At 38.4% G+C, this 23,520-nt stretch overlaps 1 protein-coding gene across 1 annotated transcript in view; it reads left to right on the top strand.

Moving 5' to 3' along the window:
- Window positions 1-23,520, top strand: part of SEL1L (SEL1L adaptor subunit of ERAD E3 ubiquitin ligase) — a 54,103-nt gene that overhangs the window by 13,432 nt on the left and 17,151 nt on the right. Inside the window, exons 4-12 of the mRNA XM_043556781.1 lie at window positions 9,391-9,558; window positions 10,930-11,035; window positions 12,036-12,198; window positions 14,585-14,638; window positions 14,729-14,788; window positions 16,373-16,454; window positions 16,820-16,974; window positions 20,770-20,826; window positions 23,084-23,152. Of these exons, the coding sequence (XP_043412716.1) occupies window positions 9,391-9,558; window positions 10,930-11,035; window positions 12,036-12,198; window positions 14,585-14,638; window positions 14,729-14,788; window positions 16,373-16,454; window positions 16,820-16,974; window positions 20,770-20,826; window positions 23,084-23,152 (914 nt within the window). The remainder of the gene's footprint in view (window positions 1-9,390; window positions 9,559-10,929; window positions 11,036-12,035; window positions 12,199-14,584; window positions 14,639-14,728; window positions 14,789-16,372; window positions 16,455-16,819; window positions 16,975-20,769; window positions 20,827-23,083; window positions 23,153-23,520) is intronic.

Below are 23,520 nucleotides of genomic sequence, written 5' to 3'. Positions count from 1 at the left end.
TTAGAGGTTTACATAATTTCCCACCCCTTTTGCCTTGATCACATAACCAATAAGCAGCCTAATAAAGATCAACCCTTCTCTGAGGACAGCTGCAGTGAATAATCAGATTGCACTAAGGTGTGTGCACAGGAGAGGTGAGGGAAGTGGTCACGTAATCAGTCCTTGTTGGAGATGGCAGCTTATCAGGAGAGCCTTACACAATTAAGACATGCCCAGAGTCCACTCAACCTGTAAGGAGTGAATAGAGGGTCATAGTTCCTGTGATGTACCCTCTCACAAATTACAGCTTGGGGCAATAGTCACAAGTTAAATATGCAGCCAGTCAGCAGCTTGATTTCAGGTAGTCCCATCGAAGAATAGTTCCTTTCCTGTGAGCATTTGTATGTGACCCAAGCATTCACGATTTCCTCACAATGTGGGGACCCACAGAAAGGTGGCCTAAGGTACAGAAGTCACAGAATCCGAGCTGTTTATTGAGCCTATTCCTGTTTTCAGTTCAGTCCAGCTCACACTGGAGCTGAAAGCCTGTCCCAGATAGCATCAGGTTTGAGCTTAGAATCAAGTCCAGGCAACTAGGATCTGTGAATTCAGGATTTTTTAAAAGCCAAAGGCTTTTTTTTTTTCAGCAGCAAAGGCAAGATGCTGCAGGGCCAGAAATTCTAAGTGACATGCAAAGTGACTTTGCTACACCTTTTGTGTTGTCACCCTTTGAGTTCCCTCCCTTTCTCTCTCTCCCTCTCCCCTCTCTCCCCCACCCCCATCCCCACAGGCACGCATTTCAGGCTCTAAGGTCTGACCTCTGCTTTCACAAGCCCTCAATAGCCAGCTAAAACCTGTTCTTTAGAACTTTAAAAGTGTGTATCTGTAGATCACCTCTTTCTTACTGTCTCCCTGTTTATAGGGGCTTCACTAAGCAAACATCCAAATCTTCCATAGCAAAACCCAGCAATTACAGAGACTTGTTCCGTTTCCAATACTCAAAGGAGTTTAAATTCCAACCCGCCCACTGGTGGCAAAAAGCAAGGAAGTTGTGTCCCACTAACACATTTCTTTTTTGCAGCTTCTCCTGATGAAGATGATTCCTCAGGCATGTATGGAATTATAAGTATTAAACATTATATGTCAATTTATATCATGCATCCAGCTGTGATAGCCATGAAATACAAAGCTACCAAAGAAATTCCTTTTCTTTTTTTTACCTTGTTGCAAATTTACTTGAACTGCCAAGAAATAAATTCGGCATTTACGTGTCAACATCACAGCTGCCAGGGAGGATCCCGGCTGGAGGCTGGAACGCAGGGGAGGAAGGGGAGTAGGGGAGGCTACTGCAGTAGCAGCTAGACTGAAAAAAAACAAAAAAACAAAAAAACAAAAAAAAAAAAACTGCTTGGGCGCTCCCTCCCTCCCTTTTCTTTCTGGTTTCTCTGAAGTTTTGCTCCGGCCCTAGGACCTGGTTTTATTCCCTCTTGCCCCCCACCCTCCCCCCCATCCTGCTCCTCCACCCCACCTGGAGGAGAGAGCACTGTAAACTTTTAACATTTTTGGCCCGTTCACCTTTGGGAATTTGGGAGCCCTTTCTGCTATCTGGAGGAGAGCGTAAAACCCAAAGGCATCACTTTAGCTACTGTGGCCAGAAGCAGTGAGCTCACTCCCCTGGAGTTGGATCTATCATTTTCAGATTCCACAGGTAACGTTTATGTCTCATAACAGAGAGCAGCTCAGCTGCTGCACCCCACGGATGACCCTGTAGCCACCTGGCCACCAAATACTCATCACAGCCTGTCCGCCGTCCTTCCTTTCCCAAACAGTGCTTTCACCGTATTTCAGTGGGTCGGGGTCATCATAGCGAATCCTACTTCTGATGCCAGCTGACTTGGGGTCTCCAAGACTTCCCCGGGTTCCATGATTTGCTGGGAGGACTCAGCAAGTAGTTGTACTCACTGCTTTGGGTGATTATAGCAGAAGGGATACAAACCAAAATCAGCATGAGATGAAACCCAAATGAAACAAGGTGCAAGTTTCCAGCAGTCTTCCAGGGGACTCCTTAGAGAATGTACTTAATTCCCTGAGCATGTGTGGCAACACAGGTGAAATATTACCTTCCAGGGAAGGTGGTTAGAGACCCAGTGCTTGGAATTTTTAATGCAGACTAGTCATGTAATCACTGTCAGCCTAGCCTGTACCAAAATTGTAGGTTCCCAGAAGGAAAACAGATGTTGACCATAAACCACATTGTACAGTTTAGGCCCAGTGAGTCACTTTTATCAGTTAGGGTAGTGGGAACCCTCCCAAAATGTAAGTTCCCTGATTCTAGCCAGGGGTCCACCTTTCAGAGGAAAACAGCCATCCCTGTGGTGACTGTTTTTTGCACATTATCCCAGTAAATGTTTTTTGCAAACAAATAAATAAATGGCCATCAAGAAGGGAAAGTGATTACATTGTGGTGTTTCCTATTATAGAATATTTGCAGTTTTTAAAAAGAACATTTTTGGGGGCGCCTGGGTGGCGCAGTCGGTTGAGCGTCCGACTTCAGCCAGGTCACGATCTCGCGGTCCGTGAGTTCAAGCCCCGCGTTAGGCTCTGGGCTGATGGCTCAGAGCCTGGAGCCTGTTTCCGATTCTGTGTCTCCCTCTCTCTCTGCCCCTCCCCCGTTCATGCTCTGTCTCTCTCTGTCCCAAAAATAAATAAACGTTGGAAAAAAAAAATTAAAAAAAAAAAAACATTTTTATTGCAAATGACAAAATCTGTTAAAAAGTGGCAAAAGCAGAGGGTTTTTTGGTTCCATAGGCTGTTCAGGGCTCATGCCATTGAGGACTCCAGATACTCTCCTATTCAATCTCCTTAGTAAATTAGCTTCATCTTCATGTTGGTTCCATGTGATCACAACTGATGGTGGCTGTACCTCAGGAGGCTACAGAAGGCTGTACCTTCCTTGGTCCTCAGGAAGAAGTGGTACCTGCATCAGAAGGGCAGGAACCTCCCTTAGAAGTCACTAGTAAAACTACCAAGACAATCATTTGACCGTCCCTAGCTCTACAGAAGGTGAGGAAAGGGTTAAGAGTGAGCCAATCCGCAGTCTGCCACCTGCAAGAATAGTAGTGTAAAGTGAAAATGCCACATTGCAAATAATTCACTTAATATGATCCTTGTATTGATCAGGGTTCTCCAGAGAAATGGAACCAAAGGCTGCCTGCTGGCAGAATTCCCTCTTGCTTGCTCAAGGGAGGTCAGTATTCTGTTAGGCCTTCAACTAATTGAATGAGACCCACCCACTTATGGAGGGTAATCTTTTTTACTCAGAGTCCACTGATTTAAATGTTACTCTCCACAAACACCTTCATAGAAACATCCAGAATAATTTTTGACCAAATATCTGGGCACTGTGGCCCAGTGAATTGACACAGTTAACCATCACAGGTCCCTTTTGTAAAAGAAAAGACTTTTTATCCTCTATATATTTGCAAGTGAAAGAGAAAAGTGAACTACTTTTCTAGTAACAGTGGTTTGTTTACCTGGGGAGAAAAAAGGGAATTTGCAGTGGTAGCTAAAGATGACTGTGATTTTTCTTTAATTTTGTATTCTTTCCTATCGCTATGATTGTCTCTGCAACAATAAACACGTTACCCGGATAGTCTTAAAAAAGAAAAAATTAAGCCAAATGTTGAGCATCTTGCTTTATTTCAAATGGCACAGAAGGAACTGAGTTTAAACTTGATAAATCATGCTTAAGTTGGGCTTTGAAATAAGCAAGTTGGTTGAGTAATAGGATGGCATTTCTACCTCATTGTCACTCACATGGGGGTGGCTGGGAATAAAACCTTAATTTAGTGATCAGACGTAACAGAAGATAGATGGCTTAGGAAACATAGGTCATTCCCTACAGCAGGTTGTGACTTTAATGAAAAGATTTCATTGTTTTATTTTGTTTTGTTGGGGTGTGCAAGAAATTAGTTGCGCAAGAAAACTCCTTTAGGAGACCATCGTTGTGGAAAAGCATTCCACCAGGTGCTGTTCAAACTCTAAGAACTGTCTTTAAAGCCATTATTCAGAGAAGCTCACTCTTAAATAGCTCACTCTTAAATTGCTTCTCCTGAGCAAGTTTCACTCTGTATGGTTTCTGATTGTGCCTGTCACTTAAATGTCATGAAGCCTGTCACTTTCTTCTGGGCACATGGGCCAGTGCTTGTTTGTCTTTCTCCTTTAAAATTCGTTCTCTTGTGAATTCTTATCTTAATGTTTTTTCATTTTCCATATTACTACTTTTCATTCTTGTTCTGAAAATTGTTTTAATCCTTAAAGCAAGGCCTTCCTGCATAGTCTGCTTCTCTTTCCTTCCTTCCTCCCTCCCTTTCTTCATTAACATGTCATTTCTCAGCTGTAGTTAGAATTCTCAGCACTGGGTGAAAACAATCTCTATAATAAATTATACAACATTGGGAATTGCCCTAAGAGATTGTTGTACCATATTTCCACAGTAAATACCTCTTTCTTTGGCCTATACCATTTGCTCTATCTCAAGTAGGGTTTACTTTGAATCATCTGTAGTTGGGTTTGATTTTAGTAATTTGGGGATTTTTGATGATGGTTGGTTGGTTGGTTGGTTGGTTGAGGTTTTTTTTTTTTTTTTTAATATGAGATTTATTGTCAAATTGGTTTCCATACAACACCCAGTGCTCATCCCAAAAGGTGCCCTCCTCAATACCCATCACCCACCCTCCCCTCCCTCCCACGCCCCATCAACCCTCAGTTTGTTGGTTAGGTTGAGTTTTTATCTTGGTGTTTACTAAAATTGATGAACACTATATGGTTCAACACTATATGGTTGATAGCTTTTTAAGATTAAGTGATTGCATTTCAACTATTTTCTACTACAAATATATTTGACTAAAATTCTACTTACTGTTGTATGCTTGGAAGTGCAAGATAGCTTCAAACAAGCAGCATGATTAAGTAGTTTTCTTATTAATAGAGCACTTATCTAAACTTACAGATACAGTATCAGTCTTTACTGGCAGTGTAAAAGCTGCTAAGATGAGAAATTTGCAAAACTAAATCCTTTGCTTTTATCTTTATGGATCAAGAAGTTGATTTTTTTGGGTTTCATTTTGATTTTACCATTAGAAATGAGGGAAAGCTATTGGGTGTTGCTATTCCCAGGACATTTAATTCAGTTCATATAGCATCATTCTAGCCGAACTTCCATTGCTCCCTCTCTCTTGGGTTCTTTCCATCAGCATTCAGACATGCTTATATTTTAAAAACCAAAACCCCTTCTAGCAACCTCCCTCCTTCCCTACTCCCCTTTCTAACATTGTTCTTTGGAAGAGTTGTCTTTATTCACTTCCTCTCTTCCCATTCTCTCATCTGACTCCAGGGATGCTCTAATCCCCTCAAGAACTGTCTGTCAATCCACTGTGCTCTAGTCACATTCTCATTGCTGGATACTTGGTCAGTTCTTGGTCCTCATTTTACTGACCCCTCACATATTTTTCCATACTCTGAAGATAGTTTCTTCACTTAGCTGCTGGTTCCCTGGAATCTGCCTGACCTTCAAATACAAGATTGCCCTGACACCCAGACTTTGATCTTCTGCTCCATCTACACTCCTTCCCAGTGACCTTCCATCTGTATTGCTGCCCAGGTTTTCGTGTAATGGCCACACTGTCGCTGATTTAACCAATCTCCTATTGATAGACCTTTGAGTTCTTGTTGGTTTTATATCTTTATATACAAACACTCTCTTACACATATCTCTTTGCATCCTTCTTGGGAGCATTTTTACAAGTAAACATCCTAGAAGTGGAAAAATGGGATCCAAAGGTATGGACCATTTAAATGCTAATAGGTATTTATAAAGGTGCCTCGTGAAAAGCTTGTACTAATTTATACTCCTGCCAGCAGTATGAAGGTTCCCATATACCCAGACTGTGGCCAGTGCTGAATGATTTCAGGCTTGGGGTGGTTGTTTTAGATTGTCTTTTTTTTTTTAACTTTTTCTAGCTATCTTGAATGATTTTTACTGACTTTGCAAGAGCAAATCCTTACTAGTATAAATATAAAGCAGTCTGTTAATTATCGTAAGTTTTCATATAACATAAATCATAAAAATCTTACTGTCAGGGTTTAGATAGTGGTACTGTGTCATCATTGTAGAGTCAAAATATGAATCCTCTAAAAATGTGATTTTTCACAGGAAGGTGCAGAATTGACTTAAGGACACATTTTCCCCCTTTCATTTTGTCAGGTTTGACTACTGGTATCATTAACTTAAATTGCATAATCAGTCTGCTTCATTGCACCAGAGCAGTGATTACCATTGTTTTTAAAGCTGGTACTGTTTTTGTGGCAGTTTTTTAAATGATAGCTTTGAAACTCTTGCAGAATATCTTCATGGAAAGAAAATTAACTGAATAATAATGCTATTGTAAGAATATCTACTTGAGATAATTGACTTAGAACTAGCAAGTCCCGGTCAGGAACTTTTAGAAGACTTTACAACCAGTTTAAAAGGTAGTAGCAATTCCCTGTTGTGATTTGGCTTAGAGAATGTAGCTGAGAGATACAAATTTTCTTTCTAGTTACTTACTAATAAACACATTATTTAGACCGAGATTCACTTTAACTAAATTGGTGAAGTACATGCACCCTGGGGTTTCTTTCTACTTAAGTTAGTGCTGAATCAGCCTTGGGTTAAAACCCTTTGCTGCCAAAAACCTTTGGGTTCTTTCCAGTTTCTTTGCTGGCGTATAGTTTCATCACATGAAAGAGAATTCTTTCATATATTTGCACCCCTTAGAAAGCTTTGACAAATTAGAATTCTTAGGACAAGCTATTTTTTTATTTCTATTATCATAGCAAAAATTAAGTATTCTTTTAACCTATTACATTATTTAATTTGAAATTCAAGTTTACAAACTACTGTTTTACAGATACTATTTTTCTCAAGCAAATTTGAATCTAGTAGCAGTGCATAGGAGTGCCTTTTTCAAACTCTGTAGTTAAAGTTACCCCTATAGGGCTGTTACTAAAGGACACTTTAGCACAGCTTATATGCTGTACTAAAGATCATTTGTTATAAACATGGACAGGTCAAAGTATTTGTCCCTGGTAGTAATTACCAGGATAGTGAATGGCATTTACCTGCTGGTAAACCATTTGAAATTTATTTTGAATTTTTTTAATGTTTTTATTTTTGAGACAGAGACATAGCATGATCAGGGGAGGGGCAGAGAGAGAGGGAGACACAGAATCAGAAGCAGGCTCCAGGCTCTGAGCTGTCAGCACAGAGCCCGACACGGGGCTCAAATTCACAGACCGTGAGATCATGACCTGAGCCGAAGTCAGATGCTCAACCCACTGAGCCACCCAGGCACCCCTTATTTTGCCGTTTATAACTCACTGAAAATAGTTTTCAAATTAGTATCTTCATATGTACTCTTCTTTGCCCTGGAAAGAAGGAGAGCACATTTCTAGCCTTTCAGAGCAGGTGTGCCTGTAATAATAGCAGTTTCCATCTCTTGAATGCTTATTACCTTAAGTGGCAGGCACCATGGTGGGTCCTTTACATGTATTATTTCAGTTCATCTTTGTGAATAACTCTATGCAGCAAGGACTATTATTTCTATTTGTAGATAAGGCAGTTATCTGCAAATAATTTTACAGATAAATGAAGAAATTAAATAATTTGCTCAAAGTGCACGGCTAATAAGCAGTAGAATTTGAATCAGGCATTCTAACTCCAGAATCTCTACTCTTAATCACTAAGCTCTGCTGCCTAATTAAATTCTCCATGTAAAATCAACCAGTGGAAGTTGACATGTACTCACACTTAACCATGTATGCTTCTAGGCTCAACCCTGGCCCGCTGGTCTTCTCCTGTACTTCTCATTTGGCATTCTTATGCATACTCTTGGCCTCCAGTATATCTGGGAACTGGAGAACTTCCTCCAGTTGTCTTAAGACATCTTGTTTTTGTTTTTTTGTAGTCACTTTGAATGTAGCAGGATCAAAACTTAACTTGCCCCTGATCCGTTTCATCCCTACCCAATAACCTCCTCCTTTAGTGTTCTCTTAGTGAAGACAGCCATCTCCTCACTTCCTGAAGCCTAATACCTAGGAGTGTTCCATGACTCCTCTCCCCTCTCATCTACCTAGTCAGTAAGTGATACTGTTTCTACTTCCTTGGATCACTTGAGTACATCCACTTCTTTCATTCCATTGTCCTCTTCAGGCTACTATTACCACTCAATTAGACTACTGTCACAACCTTTAAACTGGTCACCTTGCATCCAGCCTTGTTTCTCTCTATTCTATTTTCCACTCTCTTAATAAAAATGCAAATATGAGCATATCACTCCTGTTTAAAACTCTTAAGTGAATTTCCATTGTTCTCAGGATAAAGTCCAGGCTCCTTAATTAGATTTGTCAGGGCCTTCCTACTCTGGCTTCTTCAGGCCACTTTAGCTTTTAACCTCTTCTCTCATCCACCTTGGCACTCACACTGCATGTTCTGACATACTGAACTTGTTGTAATTTTTCTACTGTACCATGCTGTCTTTCGTTTGATTCTCAGTGCACAAGGATCTCTCTGTCTATAATACTTTTCCCACCCCACCCTGAAGCAGTTCATCCACCCTCGTCTCCTACATATCCATGAAGTTCAGTATAAACCTCAGTTCCTGACAGGGGAGGCTTTCCTTTTCATAACATAGATCATACTTTTGTTTAATGTCTCTCTTCCTTGCTAGGTGGTAAGTTGTGTATAGCAGAGGCCTCTGCTCCACCTCGTTTCCAGCACCTGGCATAATTTCCAGCACCGAGAAGATACTCAGAGCTTAAGAACAAATTAGAGATATGGTCTTTACTTTTAACAAGCTCGGGGTCTAATGGAAGCTAGAATATGGAAAGAAAGAACCTCAGCACATATGATAAGTACTCTGATAAAATGCTGTCGGATCACAGAGGTGTACATGAGTGATTAACTTTACCTGTATAACTTTATACTACTAAAGAAATTTAATTACAACATTCAGATAGAAAAAAGAGTTGTGCTGAACAGTGGAATTAATTCGGTTGCATTTGCCTTGTTTTTTGCTCACTAGTTAGCTGGGAGTTTTGCAGTAGACTCTTAACATTCCAAGGTTATCATCTCTCAAGACCTTCAGAGATTCTAAGCTAGATACAGAGCTGGGTAGTCAATCAGCCATGTCCACTAAGTTGACCCACCCTTAAATCGTCCCTACAGAAAATTGATGCTGACCCTTTCATGTTCCCCATTTATTTTAAATCATGTATTTTTGTCTTCAGATTCTAATCATTAGAATGCACAGTATTAAATCCATGAATACCAGAGGTGCTCTTCATGTTTAGAGTTCTTTCTTATCTTTTCAGCTTTGACCGCCATCGAAGGCACAGCACATGGGGAGCCCTGCCACTTCCCTTTCCTGTTCCTGGATAAGGAATACGATGAATGTACATCAGATGGGAGGGAAGATGGCAGATTATGGTGTGCTACAACCTATGACTACAAGGCAGATGAAAAGTGGGGCTTTTGTGAAAGTAAGTATTGTTCAGTAGGAGGCGTGTCCACATTGCTCTAGGTCTTGCATAACATTTTTAAGGCTTTTTTCTAGCCATTCTTTTCCCACCTTGATCAGAAGTGGTCAGTGCTGATGATATAGTTATGGTCCTAAAGACTAAACTTATGAGTAGGAAGCTTGCGGTGTACTTACTTCCAGGCTGTCACTTGGGCGGTGTATCCCACTTGTGTTTTATTTAGAGGTGATTTTCCGTTGGTGTGCACAGGTTGTCCTGTAAACCCTCGGGCAGGCTGCTAAATTAATTAATGTAAAACATTTTTTGGCAATGACGGAAACAGAACATTATGTTGAAGGTTAATTAATAGCGCTTAGAAGAAAAATAATACCTTTTTAAAATAACTTTGAGTGGAATGTGCTGTGCTAAGGGAATATTTGGTAGATACAGTATATTTAACTGCCTGAAACAGTTAATGTCAGTATTGCCTCTAAAGGCAAGCCGTGTTTTCAGGTAAAACTTTCTGTCAAAGAACAACAGAAAACCTTGAACATACCTCCTTTGTTACCAGGTAACATTTTCAAAGTACTGGTTCTGATAGAATATTTAGGCATTCCTTAGAGATATCACCACATATAGTCTACCTTCAGATGTGGGCCAGTATGATTTAGGTATTCCTGTTTAATACATCAAATTTTGTTGTTATATTACAAGAAGTAGTCTCTTCTATTTCTATAAATATTCCTAACAAAATATTCAAATGTCTCTTGATGAGTTCTAGATTTCTGCTAAAATGCTCCAGTATAGTAGCAAAATAATTTGGGGGACATCTATACCAATGCTATGATTTCCAGTGTTATATCACTACACTGGGAAGTACAGAGAACTTGAATATTAAATCAAGATCTCTGTTTAATAAAAATCCTTTTTATTTTTTGTTATGTAATTAGTCAGATATCTTCTCCTTGTAAGGATGCAACCTTTCAGGTAAGGCTAAAGAGTACTTTGACTACAACAGTATTTTTCTGACTATTGTTTTTTACTCTTCTTCTGTCCTGGTTTTAGCTCACCTTGGTATATAATCATAAGGCCCTCCTGGAATTTTAGTTTGAATTATATAAAAAGTTTTATAATTACTGGCAGGAAAGCACCTTCCAAAAACAGGTTGATAATTGCTTTCTTTACAAGAAAGTGATTTCAATGAGTTTTTTTTTTTAAGTCCTCTTTTATCAGATAAAGGCTACACACAAAAACCATGTGTCTTTAAAGTCAGATATGGAAATAGTGAAATATTGTGTTTGTATGACTACCCAACAGAAAATATATACCGATGTTTGATACATAACTGGTATAAAATTAAAATATATTTAAAAGCATCTGACATTTTGTTTTTAGCTGAAGAAGAGGCTGCTAAAAGACGGCAAATGCAGGAAGCAGAAGTGATGTACCAGACTGGGATGAAAATCCTCAATGGAAGCAATAAGAAAAGCCAAAAACGAGAGTAGGTAGCACTACCAAGTCCATTCCTCCCCTAACACAGGCCATTACTGAGATAAAAAGCTAAAGTGTGGTATTTTTTTTTTCTTTTTGAAGTCTACTCCCAAAGACAGGATTTCTTAAGTTGTACTATAAGAAAACCTACTATGAAATATGGATATTAGGGCCATTACTTTTATCAGATTTCAGCTTGTTGGGATTAAAACGTTATAAACACTCGTCACAAGAATGAACAATAAGCAAAAGGGAACTGATTAAAGCTGTAATAGTTTCTGAGAGCCAAGAATACCTACACTGTTCAGATTTCAAAATGACGTAAAACGAATTGTTGTCAGGTGTTTTGTTTTTTTGTTTTTGCTTTGTAATTGTCTTGCAGACAAAGACTAGAATTTAGGAATTTGGAAAGAATATGAAATGAGTTGACTGTCTTCCAACATTTTATGTGCCTTACTTTTAGTTTTAGCTGACTTTTGTTATAGTCTGTGCAAAGATTTTAAAAGAAAATTGCCATGGTTATCATTGGATTATTTACTGGATACCACATTATTATAATTTGTCATTGCAAATCTAGATAACTTTCTTAATAGAAATTTTTAAAATTAGACTGTTCTAAAATATTGGAATAACAGAACTGGTACTTTATATAAAAACAAAAGTAGCCAGAATGCTTTCTACATATATAAGTAACACAATTTAGTAGAAATCAAATATCAGAAGGATTCTATAGAACAGGGAAATTAATTTTTCTGCATTTTAGCTTTTGTAAAAAAAAAAAAAAAAAAAAACTTTTTCAAGTTTTTTTATTTCAGTAATCTCTACAGCCAATGTGGAGCTCGAACTCAGAACCCCAAGATCAAGAGTTACATGCTTTTCTGACTGAGCTAGCCAGTCGCCCCAGATTTTGTCAAAAAAAAAAAATATATATATATATTTTTTTTTTTAATAGTAGTTCCAAAATATTGCTAATTTGTTTTGTTTTGTTTTTTAATTGCTTATGTTTAAAGAGCCTATCGGTATCTTCAAAAGGCAGCAGGCATGAACCATACCAAGGCCCTGGAGAGAGTGTCATATGCTCTTTTGTTTGGTGATTACCTGACACAGAATATCCAGGCAGCTAAAGAGATGTTTGAGAAACTGACTGAGGAAGGCTCTCCTAAGGGACAAACTGTAAGTGCACTTCCACGGCAGAATCTCTTGGCACACAGCACTTGTTTATTTTCACAGCAGTTTACTCTCGATGGTCTGCCTTCCTTTAGTAAGGATGGCTGCGAGGTAGAATATCTTTAAATACTAATTTTGCAGCAGATCATTTTACCAATCTTCTCCTTAATCTGAGAACACTTGTGGTCACCTACAGCGTTCTTGAGATTGCATCTTACCACAATTATATTTGTAGTTTTCCAAATTCAATCTGTAAAGAGTGAAACATGAAGGTGATTATTTTTTTTTATCTGAAGTCACTCCCCACTGCCCTTTTTCTAAACTTCAGATGCTGCAGCTTTTGGTAATCTTGGTGGTTTTTTAAATGTTCATTATAGTACATGTCCATTATAGGAAACTAGAAATACAAATTAAAAAATACTAAGAAAGTAAGCATCCTATCTGTACCACCCAGATCTGAACATTGGTAACATGTTACTGTATGCACACCCTTCTTGACCTTTCTCTTTGTGTATTTTTACTGTGAATTTTTTATTAAAATGAGATGCACAGTCTTCTGTTCCATTACTTCCTCATCCAGTGAATAGCCCTCACTGGTTCACTCTGGTAAATGTAATACCCACACAGTATTCATAGGGTGTTGAACCAAAACATTTTCTTTATACTTGTTTTGTCCAAAGCAGCATCCAGCCTAGGACTACACTTTATATTTGGTCTTTATTGCTAGCACAGTTCCCACTTTTCTTTCTTATCTGTGTTAGAAACAGGACCCATTTTTCATCTTTGTTTCCTACAGAGAATGTCACAGCTAAAGGCTGATGAACACTAGGAAAATACTTTTGGCCCAGACTGCCTTATGAGGGGTGCTCTGTATCCCAGACTGCATCACACCAGTTGGTACATGATACCTGCTTAATTCCCCTTGGTAATAGTAAGATTGACAGCTGGATTTAGGGGGCCACCCCATTTCTTTTAAATGCTCTCAATAATTCAGGTTTATTGAAGGTATGGGATGTGCTTAAATATAAAATTTCTAGTCACAGAGGAGATCTGTTTTCAGACTGTGTAAACAATAACAGGAATTGTGACCATAGTCTTCTGTAGGACCGAATACCTAACCAGTCTGCAGCTCTAACATGGTTGTGGTTTAATTTATAAACAGGTTATATGTTAACTGTTCCTCCTTTGTTTTCAAAGCTTTTTTTCCCTTCTTTGTGTAAGTCATTTTATATAAAATTCACACATACATTCTTTATCTGCAGACACATTTGGCTCTGAAGTATGGTTTTTCTTCTAAGGCATCTTTTCCCTCTAATAATAGCACCTTACCGTGCCACGGTGCTTTATGTTGTACATTGCAAAACACTCTCTCTGTGGTAATTAATTCTAGCTGATTTAACAGACACAGCCCCCAAATCACAGTGGCTCAGCACTACAGAGAGTTATTCCTGGTGCATGCCAGGGTCGGTGCAGTTCCCCTGCCTGCGTCCTGTCTTCCAGATGGTGACTCAGTCAAGGGCTGCTTCTGCCACATAGCTGCAACCATCTGAAACGTAGGGCTTTGAGCCATCATGAAAGGAGAAGTGAGGGCTGGAGGATTCTCTGGAAAGTTTTTAATGGCCACACCTAAAAATGGTTCACATCTCTTTTTGCCGCATCCTAGACATGTGGCCCCACCCAAGTACAAGGGAGGCTGGGAAATATAAAAGAGCTCATAGATTTTGATGAGCACTGGCAGGTGATATATCTGCCTTTCTAACTTTAGCTTATACTTTTGTGTCATCAAGGATTGTCCTCAGAAGGCAAAGATTAGAACCTTACCAATGCATGTTTTGGTTGGTTGGGGTTTTTTGTTTTGGGGTTTTTGTTGTTGTTGTTGTTGTTGTTTTTTAATGAAAAAGTGTGTGTGCTTTAGCATTGTAAAGTGACCTTTCTCTGTTGACCCCTTCAACTTGACCCTTGCTGCCCCTTTTTATTGCTAGGATAGTTTATCTTGGTAGTGTCTTACCATTTTCATTGTGTTTTCTCCTTTGCTAGGTAATGTGTTGATCATTATATCATTATAGGGGCTGTTTGGTTCTCAAAATAGCTATTGATCAAGATAAAGTAAAAGCCACGTTTGTGTTCAGCTTTGTTTTTCTAGTTAATATTTTACTAAGTTGTCTTTAATCTTCAAGGTAGACTATTTGTTTAAAGTTGTATTTCATTGTGTAAAACCTTGAATGCATTTCTGAGTCTCTATGACTCAGTATGTACACAGTTGTACATACTTGGGGATTCAAGTCTTTCAGCATCTAAAGATTGTTGCGTCTTTTCGTAGTTCATAAAACCATGTCTCTGCTGGATACACTTCCACTAGGGAAGAATTCTTACTTTTATCATTTTATTTCAGGCCCTTGGCTTTCTCTATGCCTCTGGACTTGGTGTCAATTCAAGTCAGGCAAAGGTAATAATATGAAAACTTTATCATGTGCAACAATTTGAATTGGGTCAGTGTGTGCCTATGATCAGTTAAGTGTCTTTTGTTCTTTCACAGGCCCTCGTGTATTACACTTTTGGAGCTCTTGGGGGCAACCTGATAGCACACATGGTTTTGGTAAGTAAGATTTCAGGGGAAGACTTAGAAACATTGAGTAGCAGAATGTTTGGGTTTTGAGGAGCCATAACTTTTCTAGCTTTCATGAACGAGATCTGCTTATATTCATTCAAATCAAATATTCAGTTGAACGTCCTTTAAATTCTTATTAACAGATATAACACTTGAATCTACATGTGGATGAAAATTTGTAGAGTCCACAGTTTTTCTTTAGAATGATTAGTTTGGCTGATTGCCCTTAAAATAGAGATCTGATAAATGGCTCTTTTTTTTTTTCTGTAAGTTGGAAGCTTGTTTGTCAGAATCATTTCCTAGGTTGAGTTTTCACAGATTTTACATTTAAGTTGATTTTCCATTGAACATTGATTTGTTTTACATTTATATTCACACGAGTAAGGAGATCATTACAGTACAAGAATCACCTAGAAAGGCACTTAATTCACACTGGTGTCAGAAGGAGAGGTTAAAGGAAAGAGGTTAAAAAGAGGTTAAAAGAAAGTTTCTTTCTGAGGAAAGAAACAAAGTAACTTTTGAGGGATAAACAGTAGTGAGTGAATAGAAGTGGAAGGGCATCCAGACAGCAGAAGCAATATGTACAGAGGGACAGCGACAAGGAAACATGGTGCTTGCAAGAAAATACAAGCTTTTTAGTGGCTGGAGAGGAGAATGCCAGGAAGTGCATCAGGAATCACGTAAGTGAACTCTACATCCTGCCAAGGAGCTTGGACCTTGTCTGTGACAGACACAAACTGCTGAAGTAGTTAAAGCCACTGAAAAACAAGGATGTTGCTCTAGCTTTCTGAAACATTCCTCACTAGTTCTGCAGCTTTTTTTTCCCATTGGTTTTTTCATCTGTGGTCACATTTATTCCTCAAACAGTAATTGAAAAGTGGCTTTTAGATGAATTTTCCAGAAATTTGAAGCATTTATTTTTGTGTGGCAAAAGTATGTTAAATATTTTTTACAGATAACTTTTTTTAATTTACCAATCTTCTTAAATAATGGCTACAGGATAAAAACATGAAATATTATACACGTAATTATACGATAATGCCCTAAGGATTGTGACAGTTGTAAAGTTGAGTCTGTGCTAAACGACTCAAGAGGCTCTACTTTGCGTCTAATGTTCCTTATAATTCACTATCTTCCCCCTCATTCTGAAATCATTATTTGCTGGTGTCTTTGCCTGCATCCAGTAATCGTTTGTTTTCCCTGTTTTGCTAATTGTTGCTTCTTTGCTGGTTTAGTAAATCAACCCTGTTTTGGTTAAAATCCTGTCTAAAATAAGATTAGAATGTGTTCTTAGCAAGAGCCCAAGTAATTTTCTTTTACACATTAGATACGCAGAGTTCATGCATAAGGTTCATGGCATCTGTTTTGATTTCTGTGGGAACTTCATTATTTCCTAGTGCTTAGCTATAGTCTAGTTGTTGGAGTTGCCGAACTTAAAACTCAGGATGAATGAGGTGGTGATGTACTGGGATCAAGGAACCGTAGAATTACATCCTGAGTGCAGGTGGCTTTCTTTGTTACAACGAGAGCTCCAGTGAAACCGCAGGCTTCTCACCAGAGATTGTCTCACAGGGTTACCGGTACTGGGCCGGCATCGGAGTCCTCCAGAGCTGTGAATCGGCACTGACTCACTATCGTCTTGTTGCCAATCATGGTATCTATTTTTTTTTTTTTTTTGCCTTTCACCGTATCAAAAGAAACAAAAACCAAAATGGATTTAACTTTAAATACATCTATTTTTGTTGTACTACTTGAAATAACCGTGACTGACTCTCTTAAGTGGAATGGTCTTTACCCTAGTTGACTAAGAACCTGTGTGTGTATGTGCACATGTGCTTTGGATTCCACTTCTTAAATAGTTTGTTGAAAAAACTGGGCTTCTGTAGATTACTATTTTGTAATCTGTAGATTACTGTTTGCATAAGGTCTGTCAACATTTGGCAGCTGAAATGATACTTTTTTCTGTGGAACAATGCTTCTGACCTTCCTCCATGTTATTACTTCGTCCCCTTGTTTCAGTTGCTAGTGACATCTCACTGACAGGAGGCTCAGTAGTACAGAGAATACGGCTGCCTGACGAGGTAGAAAATCCAGGAATGAATAGTGGAATGCTGGAAGAAGATTTGATTCAGTATTATCAGTTCCTAGCTGAAAAAGGTGATGTACAGGCACAGGTATGTATTTAAACATCTTATGGTATATCTTACTGCATTTTATATTATAGTCTCGGGCAAGAACTTACATCTATTAGAAACATTTTTATTGCTCTGAGCGATTACTAACTATATATTAGAATCACCGGAGGAGCTTTTTTTGTTTTTTTTAGAGTGTAGGACTCTTGGTACTTTAAAAAAAGTTCCATTTGGGGGGCGCCTGGGTGGCGCAGTCAGTCAAGCATCGACTCTTGATCTCAGCTCAGGTCATGATCTCATGGTTCGTAAGTTCAAGCCCCTCATTGGGCTGTGTGCTGATGGCGTGGAGACTGCTAGGGATTGTCTCTCTCCTTCTCTCTAATCCTGCCTGGCTTATGTGCTCACTCTCTCTCTCAAATAAACTTTAAAAAAAAAAAAAAAAAAAGACATTTCCATTTCCGTTAGGATTCATCTGGGATGTAGACTAGGCATGTGTTCCTAGAAGCTGGCCCCGTAATTGCACCACAGTTGAAAACCATTGCTTGAAAAGAGCAGAGTTTTACAGATGATGAGGCTCTTATTAGAGTCCTCAAGGATGAAAACTGCTACTTTTTTTAAACAAAGTCTCTGGAACATTTGTAATTTCAGATGCCCTTCAGAGCCATTTACTGTTCATGTTTCCTTTGCTTGTCATAGACCATAATTTCCTCAAGGTCATCAACTGAAGTAGCCCAGTTCAATGTAAATTGTACAGTATATCAATCAAAACACCATGTATAATTTGTTATTTCATGGGTTATTTGATAATCCTAAAACAAAAAGGAGAACTTCAACATCTGCCTGTTTTTTTCTATGAAATTTAACAGATCTTTTCTGATTTAGAAATTTAGAGATAAACATTAGATACTTTTTGAGAACAATTAATTTTGAGACTTAACAGAAGGGAATCTTAGGTTTAAAAAACAAAACAAACAAACAAACAGAAAAACGGGCCACCTGGGTGGTTCAGTCAGTTAAGCGTCCAACTTCGGCTCCAGTCGTGATCTCACAGTTCGTAAGTTCAAGCCCCACATCCAGCTCTCTGCTGTCAGCACAGAGCCCACTTCAGATCCTCTCTCCCCCTCTCTTTCTGCCCTTCCTCTGCTCTTTTTCTCTCTCTTTCAAAAATAAATAAACATTAAAAATTTTTTAAATTTAAAAGAAAACCTGCAGTGGAATATCTAAATCTTAGCTTATGGAAATTATAATAGTTATCTTGTCTAATTAAACATCTTTCTTTTATATGAGAAACCAGTTAAAATTCAAAACCATCTAAATGCCTCAAAATAGGGAACTACTTATTTCAAATATGACACTTCCATGTGATGGAATTTTATGCAACCATTAAAAAACTATGTAGAATATAGAATACTTCAGTGTATTCAGTGGAAAACTCAAGTGAAAAAAATCCATATGTGGTATTATGTATCATTTACTTCTTTTTACTACTTGAATTATGACCTTAATATAGAAAAGTACATAAATCTGAAGCATACAGCCCCCTGAATTATCACTAAGTGAGCATCCTGTGTAGCACAGCTAGCATCCCAGAGCCCCCTCTTCCCCAGGGGTAACCCACTGAACTGACTTCTTTTTTTTTTTAATTTTTTTTTTTTCAACGTTTATTTATTTTTGGGACAGAGAGAGACAGAGCATGAACGGGGGAGGGGCAGAGAGAGAGGGAGTCACAGAATCGGAAACAGGCTCCAGGCTCTGAGCCATCAGCCCAGAGCCCGACGCGGGGCTCGAACTCACGGACCGCGAGATCGTGACCTGGCTGAAGTCGGACGCTTAACCGACTGCGCCACCCAGGCGCCCCTACTGAACTGACTTCTAACACTATGGATTGGTTTGGCCTGGTTTTGAATTTTATGTGAAAAAAAAAAAATCCTACATATTTTTTGGAATCAGCTTGTTTTGCTCAGCATTGTTTATGAAATCAATCCATGTGTTTTCATGTAGCTGTAATTCATTTACATTACCCTGTGGTTATTTCATTGTATAAAATCCCACAGCTTACCTACCCACTTTACTCCTCCCCAGATTTGGGCTATTGCAAATAATGCTCTGTGCATATTCTCTTGCATGTCTTATGCCAGTACTGTCTTAAATTTCTGTAGCTTTAATGGATCTTGATATCTGGTAAAATACATTCTCCAGCTGTCATATTCTCAATATTCTCTCATATATTCATATGTGACCCATGTGTAAATTTAGAAGTGAATTGCTTAGTTTTCATATAAATAGGGATTTTCTACTTTTTTGTTGAGTTCTAGCTTAATCCACCATGGTCAGAATATACTCTGCATGATTTCAGTTGTTTCAGATGTCCTGACACTTGATTTATGATCCATCACTTGGTCAGTTTAGGCAAATATTGTATGCTGAAGAGAATATGAATTTTCCAGTCTTTGGGTATAGTGTTCTTTGTGTGTCAGTTGAGTCATGTTTCTTAATGCTATTGTTCACATCTTGTGAATCCTTACTGAATTTGTCTGCTTTTTCTGTCCAGTGCTGAGACAGTATTGTTTAAATTTCCCATTGTGAGGGGCGCCTGGGTGGCTCAGTGGGTTAAGCAGCCGACTTCGACTCAGGTCATGATCTCGCGGTCCGTGAGTTCGAGCCCCGCGTCAGGCTCTGTGCTGACAGCTCAGAGCCTGGAGCCTGTTTCGGATTCTGTGTCTCCCTCTCTCTGACCCTCCCCCGTTCATGCTCTGTCTCTGTCTCAAAAATAAATAAACGTTAAAAAAAAAAATTAAAAAATAAATAAATAAATAAATAAATAAATAAATAAAATAAATTTCCCATTGTGGTGTGGATTTGTCTCTGTCTTCTTGTAGTTCTGTCAATTTTGATTTATGTATTTTAGGCCAGGTGGAGTGCACTTAGACTTAATATTGTTATCTTTTTGTTAAACTAGTTTGCACATCATGAAATGTTCTCTTTTTATGTCAAGAAATATTTTTTGCTTTTGTACTCTGCCTGCTTCTAGCTATGCCACTTTCTTTTGGTTAGTATTTACATGGAGTATCTTCTGTATTCTTTTGTATTGAACTTCTTGTGCTTAAGATACGTCTCTTGGAAGCATCAGAAGACTACTTTTATATCTTTATCCATTCTGACAGTCTTTTAGTTGAAAGTAGTTTGTGATATATTCAAGTTTAAATTTTCTATCTTGCTTGCCTTCTTTCCTTATGCTTTTCCATGCTGCTTTATCTCTCCTCTCTTACCTTCTTTTGGTTTGAGTGTTTTTTCTGTTGCTTCTCCTCCCTTCTACTAATGTGATAGTTGGACTTTGTTTTGCTACTCTTTTATCAAAGTTTAGTATGAATGAGCACTTTTTACCATTTCTTGGACAGTGCAAACTTTAGAGTACTCTGTATGTTTTAATTCTGTCAATTTTTGAATTCCACAAGATATTATTTTATACAGTCCATATAATTTAGATCACTCACAAATTTAACTTTCCATTGCTCTTTATTTCTTACTGCATCTTTAGGCTTCCCAGGATAAATTTCCTACCTCCTAAAGCACATCCTTTAGTGTTTCCTTTAGAGTAGGTTCCCTGGTGACAAGTTCAGTTTTAGTTTGCCTGCAATAAATGTTTTATTTCAGAAAGATGCCTTGTAATTAAAAGCAGGCATTTTCAGTTCTTAGAAAATGTAGGTTAAAGTAGAGTAATATCTTCAGGAGTTAAGACTAAGTCTTTAAATTTTTGAATGATGAACAGAAACCTTTTTGTAATTGTAATTACACACCAGATGCTACCATTTACTTCTCATTTTTGTTAATTTTCAGGTTGGTCTGGGACAACTGCATCTGCACGGAGGCCGTGGAGTAGAACAAAATCATCAGGTAACTTTCCTATTCCCGGGACTTTGCACTTCATGTCGTAGATGGAAATGATACCCCAGATGTATTTCTTGTCAGTCAATGACAATATCAAGTTTGTGTTATTTAGATAATCTTCACAAACGATCTTTTAAGATCCAACTAACCTCTGAGAAAGCTGAAGACTAAAAATGTGATTATACCTCATAGTGGTGGGAAAGGCTTTTTTAATTCTGAAACCTAGTTCTCAATACTGCCAAAATACACACACAGTGTCTTGGTTTTCTATAGGTATGTGATAGAAGTATGTCTTAAAACTCCCATTAGAAAATATTTTAGGGGCGCCTGGGTGGCTCAGTTGGTTCAGCATCCAGCTTCAGCTCAGGTCATGATCTCGCAGTTCATGAGTTCAAGCCCCACATCGGGCTGTGTCCTGGCAGCTCAGAGCCTGGCTCCTGCTTCGGATTCTGTGTCTCCCTCTCTCTTTGCCCCTTCCCGGTTGCACTCTATCACTGTCTCTCAAAAATAAATAAACATTAAAGAAATAAAAGAAAATATTTCATAGAACTGAGGAACAGTCATTGTTGAGGTTGTGAGCAGTTAAGGAATATACAACTATAGCAGTCAGGTCTATATCCAGTCACCAGCTTTTGTCTGCTTTATGCCCGAAATCTCTCATCTCTTCCCTTCTATCAGTATACCTACCACTTGTGTGAATCATCTCCTGCTTGCATTTGCTAAGCAGTAGCCTGTATTTGTAAGCCACACACCTGATACTGTGTTCCCTTGCTTAAAACTCTTGAGTGCTCCATGATTTCCAGTCACTTAAAGACGAAAACCTGGCCTTTTGAGTCACAGGCACATGGACCTTTTCTCAGGTCTTTGAAAATATCAAGAACCTCCCTATCCCCGGATTTCTGGAATACTAGTCTCTCTGTATAGAGTGAATGTTATTCTACTTCCTTTCTTTATGTAACTAATTCCTACTTATCCTGAAGAATTCAATTCCAGTGTCTCTTACCCCAAAATATCTCCCTGGACCCCTAACCCCACTCCAGGAATAGGTCATGTACCACAGTTACAGTTTCTGAAAATCTGTATTTATGGCCCTTCCCCATTGTAAATGTGTTAATTATATAATTAAGTTGTTTCCTCTGCTAGAACTAAGTTGCAAAAGAGCATGGACTTTGCCACTTTATTCCCAGCATCTGACAATATCTAGTACATAGTGCTTGATAAATGTTTGTCAGACTAATAAAATTGTTATTCTGCCATAACAGTTAAATATTCTAATTAAGGGTATTTCATTCCCATATCCCATCAACTTTAAGAATTAGATAAGAGGGGCGCCTGGGTGGCGCAGTCGGTTAAGTGTCCGACTTCAGCCAGGTCACGATCTCGCGGTCCGTGAGTTCGAGCCCCGCGTCAGGCTCTGGGCTGATGGCTCAGAGCCTGGAGCCTGTTTCCGATTCTGTGTCTCCCTCTCTCACTGCCCCTCCCCCGTTCATGCTCTGTCTCTCTCTGTCCCAAAAATAAATAAACGTTGAAAAAAAAAAAAAATTAAAAAAAAAAAAAAAGAATTAGATAAGAGTACACTTAAAACTATACCAGATACCCATGCTTTATTATTATTTATTTTTTTAATTTTTTTTCCAGACAGCATTTTGACAGCTTTCATTGTCTATAGGTCTTTAAAATGTATATCATTAGGCCAGATGAATAGGTTAATAAAAATGTCAGGTACAGAATTCTGGATGGTGAGTTTGCTGCATACCTTTTATACAAGTTTTGGGATATTCTTGGTGTATGGTGCCGACTTGTGAAACATTCACACAGTGATCAATTTTTTCAGTACCTCCACAGAAGAAATAAACTGAGTTCCCAATATATAACTGCATTAACTCAACAAATATCTGTTGCTTTAGGTGACCCAAGAAAAAAAGCAAGGGAGATCAAGAAAGGGAGTGATCCATAAGTTCAGGGCAAGATAGTGTAGCTTAGCCTAGAATGGTGGTAGTGGGGGATGGTAGGTGGATTCAAGAAGAATTTGGTAGTGAAAGTTACAGGACTCAGTGATGGATTGGATATGAGATTCGGCGGGTGGGGCGGGGGGAGGCTACCTTAAGCAGCCAAGAGATGTCATGTTGCTATTTACTTAAACTGAGATAACTGCAATATTACAAGATTTTTTAATTGTTCCTGAAATAATTATTTTGGTTAAAAGCCAAAGGCAGATAGATTCTATAAAAACTAATTATCTTAATAAATTCTTTTCTCACAGAGAGCATTTGACTACTTCAATTTAGCAGCCAATGCTGGCAATTCACATGCTATGGCCTTCTTGGGAAAGGTACTGTATGTCCTGTGAACATATTATGTAACAGCAAGAGGTGTTTGCATAATAAGCACATGTTGTATTTAGGATCTACAGTTTACCAAAAATAAAGTGGAAATGAAGTTTCCAATGCAAGGATGTTGTGTCTTGTGGCAAAGTAAGAAAAACTTCCTTTTTCATTATTTTGAAAACAAATACAGTATAAACCAATGGGTATTTTTATCTATAACAAATCCTAAGGTTAGGATGCTCAGAATAAATATGTCACAGAAATTCTTGCAAATAGAAAAATCTCAGCAGTGTTTGCCACATAATTGCAGCAAGTTATTTGGGGCCTGAGAACTTTACATTCAGACATCCCATCTATTGTAGCATAGAAATTG

This window comes from Prionailurus bengalensis, chromosome B3, assembly GCF_016509475.1.
Source record: "Prionailurus bengalensis isolate Pbe53 chromosome B3, Fcat_Pben_1.1_paternal_pri, whole genome shotgun sequence".
Classification (NCBI taxonomy): domain Eukaryota; kingdom Metazoa; phylum Chordata; class Mammalia; order Carnivora; family Felidae; genus Prionailurus; species Prionailurus bengalensis.
This window is presented reverse-complemented; position numbering and strand designations above follow the sequence as displayed.